Source organism: Cnephaeus nilssonii (genome assembly GCF_951640355.1).
Source record: "Cnephaeus nilssonii genome assembly, chromosome: 21".
Classification (NCBI taxonomy): domain Eukaryota; kingdom Metazoa; phylum Chordata; class Mammalia; order Chiroptera; family Vespertilionidae; genus Cnephaeus; species Cnephaeus nilssonii.
The window spans coordinates 11203317-11210926 of NC_137092.1; the positions used below are offsets into that span (position 1 = coordinate 11203317).

Genomic DNA, 7610 nt, shown 5'->3' on the forward strand with positions numbered 1-7610 from the left:
GCCGGCCCAATCGTGGGTGTAGCAGAGAGATGGTTAATTTGCATATTACCCTTTTATTATGTAGGATATGTATATGTATATGTATATATGTATACACACACACACACACACACACACACAGAGTGGCCAGATTATTATGCGTTCAGAGATCATAATAATGTGGCCACTCAGTGTAGATCAACACCTGGAACAACACAAGAGGGAACACAGGGAAAACGAGAACCCCCATCACCGGTGGCTGGGAGAGTTAGACGAGTTGCCACGTACAAAGGCTCAGTAAGCGCAGCGCTGAGCGGCGTATTCAGGAGTTTACAGTTATCGTCATCGTGCTGGTTGTAGATAGCTCAGCTCAGTGGTAAGTGACGGGCCCAGGGGCAGGTGGCCAATTCTCAGAGGGCCAAGGCCTCTGCTCCTCGCCTTGCTTTTCCTGACCCGGAAACAGACTCCATCTCGGGCCTCCCTTTCTTGATCCTGCTCTGTGCATGCCTCAGGGACAGAAATGAGCAGCGACACGCATGGCCAGGGCTGTGAGATGACAGTCTTTCCCCTGTAACTCATCCCAGGCCCAGCAGTGCACACACGCGTGTGCTCTTGCATACCCAGTGACTGTCTGGAGGGCCCTCTGCTTGGGCATCAGCAGCCAGGGACAGACAGGTGTGTGCGCTGGGCCAGCCTCCAGGCTGGGCTCAGCAGCTCAGGGCCCTGTGCTCACGTCCCCTTCCCCCCTACATCTTCCTGTCCCCCTTACATAGCAAAGCCCTGGAGCTGGGGGTTGTTTGGTATATTGTTCCACCATAAGCTGTTCCAGAATGGCCAATCCCATGTTAAAAATCAGTCCAGCCCCACTGGTGTGGCTCAGTGATTGAGTGTGGACCCACCCACCAACCAGGAGGTCACAGTTCAATGACCAGTCAGGGCACATGCCTGGATTGCCAGGCGGATCCCCAGTAGGGGGCGTGCGGGAGGCAGGCGATGGGTGATTCCTTCGTCATTGATGTTCCTCTCTCTCTCTCCCTCTCCCATCCTCTCTCTGAAATCAATAAAAACATTAAAAAAATAAAATCAGTCCAGGTGGCCTTTTCTGTGGTTGGCAGGAGTGGACTTGTCTTGTGGGGTTAGGGCCTTGAAACGCATGGGTTGCTCTTACAGTGAGCAAATCTCTTCTGAGCTCCCACAGCGTCCCACCTGGCCCAGACTTGACCACCTCAAACCGATTGGCCTTCAGCTGGAGCCTCAGGGACAGTGGGTGGGGGCTGGGATCAGAGACAGATGCCTAGAACTGGTGAGCTGAGGGGAGAGGGGAGTGAAATTTCCCCAGTTTCGGAGCACAGTCTCCTCTAGGCCTTCCTTCCCCAGGAGGCACCAGGTAGGAGCTTGTGGATCTTGGAGAGTGAGTTTGTGAATACCCGGGGGAGGGAATTAATTACTCCTTGGCCCACGCTTTTCTTGAGATTGGCTTCCTCTGGGTTGACTCTTTGAGCTCCAGGTATGATCGCCCGCCCCCACTGTCTCCGTTTCTGTTGCAGAGGGGCTGCTGAGTGAGGAAGCAGTTCTGCGGGAGGAAGAGGATGGCCAGTCTGGCGCGGCTGCGGTGGCAGCGTTCCCAGGACTGTCTGAGCCCCGCAGCACATCCCGGAGCCCCCGGGAGGAGGAGGAGCCGCCGCCCCCACCCGTGCTTCCCTGGAGGCGGCACCTCTCCCTGGGGAGCCGGCACCCGGGCGACAAGCCGGCCCCCCGCCGCTTCCGCCGGCTCCACCACCCCATGGCCGTGGACCTCGGGGAGCTGGACAGCCTGATGGCCAGCATCATGGACGCGCCCACCATCTGCCCCGACTGCGGGGAGAGCTTCAGCCCGGGCGCCGCCTTCCTGCAGCACCAGCGCATCCACCGCCTGGCGGAGGCGGCCGCCGCGGTCCGCCTGGAGCCCTTCGGCCTGGCGGCGGAGTGCGGCGCGGTGGTGGGCGTGGCGGGGGGCTTCGGGGCGGGGCCCGCCTTGGCCCGGCCCCCGCGCGAGAAGCCCTTCCGCTGCGGCGAGTGCGGCAAGGGCTTCAGCCGCAACACCTACCTGACCAACCACCTGCGCCTGCACACGGGCGAGCGGCCCAACCTGTGCGCGGACTGCGGCAAGAGCTTCAGCTGGCGCGCGGACCTGCTCAAGCACCGGCGGCTGCACACGGGCGAGAAGCCCTACCCGTGCCCCGAGTGCGGGGAGGCCTTCAGCCTCAGCTCGCACCTGCTGAGCCACCGGCGCGCGCACGCGGCGGCCAGCGGCGCGGGGCCGGCGGCGCTGCGGCCCTTCTCCTGCGGGGAGTGCGGCAAGGGCTTCGTGCGCCGCTCGCACCTGGCCAACCACCAGCGCATCCACACGGGCGAGAAGCCGCACGGCTGCGGCGAGTGCGGCAAGCGCTTCAGCTGGCGCTCGGACCTGGTGAAGCACCAGCGCGTGCACACGGGCGAGAAGCCCTACATGTGCTCCGAGTGCGGCGAGACCTTCAGCGTCAGCTCGCACCTCTTCACGCACAAGCGCACGCACTCGGGCGAGCGGCCCTACGTGTGCCGCGAGTGCGGCAAGGGCTTCGGCCGCAACTCGCACCTCGTCAACCACCTGCGCGTGCACACGGGCGAGAAGCCCTTCCGCTGCGGCCAGTGCGAGAAGCGCTTCAGCGACTTCTCCACGCTCACGCAGCACCAGCGCACGCACACGGGCGAGAAGCCCTACACGTGCATCGAGTGCGGCAAGAGCTTCATCCAGAGCTCGCACCTCATCCGCCACCGCCGCATCCACACGGGCAACAAGCCGCACAAGTGCGCGGGCTGCGGCAAGGGCTTCCGCTACAAGACGCACCTGGCGCAGCACCAGAAGCTGCACCTGTGCTAGGGCCGGGCGGCGGCGGCGGGGGCTGCCCCCGCGGGAGCTGGTGGGGTGTAAGTATCCCCGGGGACAGACCCCGTAGGAAGGGCGGGAAGGACAATCTGAGAGGGATGGGGGACGCTTTTGGTGTTAGGGGGTCCCTGAGGGGAGCGTTAAGAGGCGTTCTTTTGGTGCTATATTTTGGGGACAACGAAGGAATGTTTTTGGAGATGTGCTTGGGCGTGCTGACTTCTCAAACACTCTAGGGGCTAAGCGGGCACTTTGAGGACCCCGAGGAAATGGGGTTCGGGGTGGGGGAGGGAACAGGGTGGCAGGCAGCGAGTAGGTTGGGCTGTGATGTTCTGTGGGAATCCGGAGGGTGTGGTGGGAGTGAGGGTCATGGGGTAAAATAAAAGGCAGGTGTGAATAATTCTGTCCTGGTTGCACCAGGTGTGAAGCCACTGTTTGCTCTGCCCCCCTGCCCCCCGCCCCCTCCACATCAGCTCTGAGTCCCACGAAAAGCAGAGGAACCTTGCCATCCTGGAGGAGGATATACCCTGCGCTCTCCTCTCCCTGAGCCACAGTTAGCTGCTATTTTGAGGCATCCAGGGGAAGCTGGGCAGAAAAGCTGCACACCCTCATTTCCAAGGTGAAACTCAGACCCTCATTCATAGCTGGTTTTCAGATCTAGGAAATCCGGTTCTTTGCTGCTTCCTCTGAAACGGCCTGGTTTCGTGCTGGGCCAGGGTGGTCTGTGGGTGAGCAGGCCCTGCCCCCAGGGTCAGGTGTGTGCCTGGCTCCGTGTTTCTTTCAGGCCTCACCTGTGGTCTACCTGCAGGGACGGGGAACCATCCCAGCTCTGGGCGACTCTCCCTTTCCCGGCTCAGCTGGGTGCTTATTTCAGGTGAACCTCAGGCCATCCACAGGGGCCCCGTGACCTGCTACAAAGGTCAGCGCGCTCAAGAGCTTTGCAAAGTTCACATGTTGGGGGGCAAGGCTCCTTTGTCTCATTTGCTTTGTATTTGTGTACCCCCCTCCCCGGTAGTGATGGGGGAGCTCATGGAACCCCCACCTTCACTCCTATTGACCTGGGCTCCGGTCTGAGTAGAAACTTTTCTTTTTTTTTTACACGAAGGCACAGGAGAAAGCTCCAGGCTTCACACACGGAGGGCACAAGCAGGGAGAGGTGTAAATGCAGAACTGCCAAGTAGCACAAGCCGTGAATGTTTCCTGGTTCTACAAATGCCAAACTCGCACTTTCGTATTTGTAAAGTGCTTTACGCGTTTCATTGATTGTTAGTTGCTCCTCACATGTGTGAGGTGGATCAGGGTTGTGACCCCTGTCTGGGGGAAGGCCTGGGGACCAGAGTGCTGAAGGCTGCTCTGAGGAGAGGCTGTGACAGTGTGGACAGCTGTGGTCTGACCTTTTGTGCTCCCAGCTGCTAGGAAGACTTACCGTTGTGATTTACATAATGAAACGAGGACACTGAGAATGCGTACGCGTGATGGAACACTTAAGGCTGGTCTGGAAGGGCCACAGATGTCCTCGCTGACACAGCTGGTCTTTGTCCCATCAGTAGGGTGTCCTGGGCGTGTTGCATGTCCTGTGGGGCTGTGGTTAGAGGACTCCCGTGTAGATTTCAGTTCCCTGGGCTGAGCCCCTCGCCTCCCCTGGTTTAGCCTCTAGAAGTCAGAGTGGTGGGAAGCAGCCTTGTTTTCTCACTCGGGATGGGTACCCTGTACTTTTTCACGGAGGCATCGTCACAAACTGCTGGATACACACGAAGGGAAAACAACCACAAGGTTGCTTTGACAATTCGGCAAATTTTCTGGGGATGCCGGTCATTGATACTTGATTCGTTGTATTCTAGCAAAGAACCTCTTAGGGGGGGCTGTAGGAAAGCATGTTTATGTCATTATAAAAACACTTTTTAAAAGAATGCTGAGAATTCTGGGCTTGTATGATGCTTGTTGATCTTGCCCTCTTAATCAGGGGATTGTTATTCACAAATGCAAATAGATTTTCAGAATATAGTTTTGGAAGACACGAATTGTTCTTTTAAAATGTTCTTTTAGTTGAGAGTAATACGAGCAAAGCAAGTGTCCGTTATTTATTCTGAACTGTATGGTCTGAATATGAAGTGTATGAGACTCACCTGAAAATGATATGGCCCATTTGTAGGTAATCTTGTTCCTTTTTCCACGCACATCTACCTCTTCCAGCTGTTTTCGGTTCTCCCAAGTCCGTGCCTGTGACGTCGCATCAAACTCTTGCTTCTTCATGGGCTGACTCTCCACCTTATGGGTTATTTGGCCTTTTGCTGCCATTGCACAGTCTCGCCCGCGTCAATGACGTTACCTATTGGCAGCTTTTGAGAAAGGCTTCGACGGGGAGAGGCGATGGAAGCTAATGTAATTCAGAGGCAGTGGGAATCTTTGGGTTTCACTGGCCTCTCTTGTTCTTTCTGTTCCGGCGGCTAAGAAGAGACAGCTACTGCTCCCGTGTCCCCGCCGTGAGCAGACCAGCCATCAACACCCACTCTCACGGTGCGTCGCAAACGTGATTCCATTTTCCTTACAATCAATCCTTCAGGGAACGTATCTGCATTGAGTGAAATGAAATGCGTTCAGGGGTTGGTTTCTTGGATTTACTTTTAAAATAACCATGTTTCTCAAGCAAACGCCGTTCCCTGTGGTTCACCCTTACAAATGTTAACCGGAAGACTCCTTCTGCCAGCTCATGACGGAAGCTGGGGGCAAGTGTATCATTTGCTTCCTGGGAGTATGGTCAAGCGCGGGCTGCGCTTTCCCGAGCAGAACCTGGTGTAGATTAAACAGGTGAAACGGCTTGCTGGCATCGGGAGCTCCGAGTTGGAAGGAGATGACTGGTGAACCCCTTGAGCCATGCGGTCTCTTCGAGACCGAGAGGCTGTGCATATGTGAAAAAGTGCAAATGGAGAACCCGTGTTCACACACCATCGGAACTGAGCTTCTGAGGTCCGTGCGCCCCTTCACTGTGATGTTACTTTACAGCTGATTGTTCAAATGGTGAATAATTTAATGACCCTAAAAGTAACTGGTTTTGTGTGTGTGCTTGTGTATGTGAGAACTGCCTTATTTTCCCAGGTTGTTTTATTTAATGATGGTTCCCTGGACAGCATTCTGGTGTTCAAGCAGCCAGTATGGAATATGTGTCATTAAATCCACGTCAGTCTTTCACCGTGCCGTTCTTTATTCTTTCTTTGTCACCATTCGATGTCAGGTCACTCCTTGGAAGCTGTGCTCACCAGTGCAAGTAGATTTTGTAAAATACTAGAGGCCCGGTGCACAAAATTCATGCAAGGGGCTCAGCCCCTGCTGCCGAGGTGGCTGCCTCTGCCCCAGCCCCCACTGCCGCGGCTTCGTCCGGAAGGTCGTCTGGTCTAATTAGCATATTACGCTTTTATTTTTATAGCTAGTTTCTGGTAGAACAGGGGTCAGCAAACCGCCAAATCCAGCCTGCGTCTTTTTGTAGGTAAAATTGTATTGGAACACAGTCAGGCCCATACACAGTGTCTGTGGCTGCTTTTGGACCTCAGTGGGCAGGTTGAGTAGTTGGGACAGGGGTCTCCATGCTCCACAATCCTACAATATTTACTGTCTGGTTCTTTACAGAAAACAGCTCCTGTGTTAGAATTTTCAGGTGGAACAAATCATCCCGGGGTTGGCTGATGATGTCTAAATAGTCTTCCCATTCTAACCAGTAAACCATCGCAGCACTTCTGCACTGATGCGGCTTTGAGATGTTGGGAATGTGTCAATGTTGTGCTATTGGTATCGGTCTCCAAAGATCTGTGTCTCATTCCTTGTGAAAACCAGTCCGTGGGAAATTTTGGCTGTGGGCAGGGGAAGGTAGTTTTGGAGAAAGGGAGGCAGGTCTTACCGCTAATCTATTTCTCAAAAATGTATTCCTGAATCACCTAACAACGTCTTTTCTTTCCCCCAGTTCGCAGAAATGTAACTTAATGGCTACTGATAATACTGAATGCAACTTATCAGCTAACACCGGCCTTTGGCTTGAAGTATTTTTTAGCTAGTCTCTGCCCAACCTCGTAGAAACAACGAGATAGCAGTTTGTAAGGAAGGGATTCAGAAGGAAAAGGAGAGCAAGCATGAAAAACACCTTATTTTCATGTAATGGCCAGGACTGCCTCCTGGGTGAGTGCCCACAAGCCCTTTCTCTGCTGAGCAGAGCCGGCGAATGCCGGGCCCTGTCCTGCAGGGAGGCGGCCAGTCCTGTGACCACAGCGTTCCTTCCCACGCCTGACTCTTCTAGGTTGGAGAACCGCCATCTAGCTCCCGGTCCCTGGGAAAACGACAGGTGTCTCCTGGGAAAATGATAAGAAAACCAAGCCAGTGCCCTGGGCGGGCAGCAGGGCGCCTGGGCTGGGCCACCCCCCGGAGGGATGCTCGGCCTGCGTGCTGTGAGAGCAGGCCCCTGTCCACGGGCCCGTGCAAGAAGCTGTATTTTGGTCAACTTGGAATTCTCGGAGCTTCATTAGTCTAATACCGAGGTTTTCTTAGCCTTAACTGCACAGTAGAACTACCTGGAAAGCTGTAAAAACAAACAAAACCAAACTGTTCAGAGATTGGGTAATTGGTCTGGGGTAAAGTCCAATTACCTGTAATTTTACAAACGCTTCCCCGTCGATCTTAACGGGCAGCCGGGTGGAGGCGTGCGGGACCAGTTAGGTGCCGCCTTTCATCATCGCGGGAAGAC

General features: G+C 55.3%; 1 protein-coding gene across 6 annotated transcripts in view; it reads left to right on the forward strand.

The window, feature by feature from the left end:
- ZNF697 (zinc finger protein 697) overlaps positions 1-7610 on the forward strand; it is a 58066-nt gene that overhangs the window by 24676 nt on the left and 25780 nt on the right. For 5 of the 6 annotated variants that reach the window (XM_079761477.1, XM_079761479.1, XM_079761481.1 and 2 more), the window contains one exon: positions 1527-6070. In XM_079761477.1, the coding sequence (XP_079617603.1) occupies positions 1527-2878 (1352 nt within the window). In that variant the 3' untranslated portion in view covers positions 2879-6070. Of the gene's footprint in view, positions 1-1526; positions 6071-7610 lie in introns of those variants that run through there. The other variant, XM_079761478.1, reaches the window with a different exon arrangement.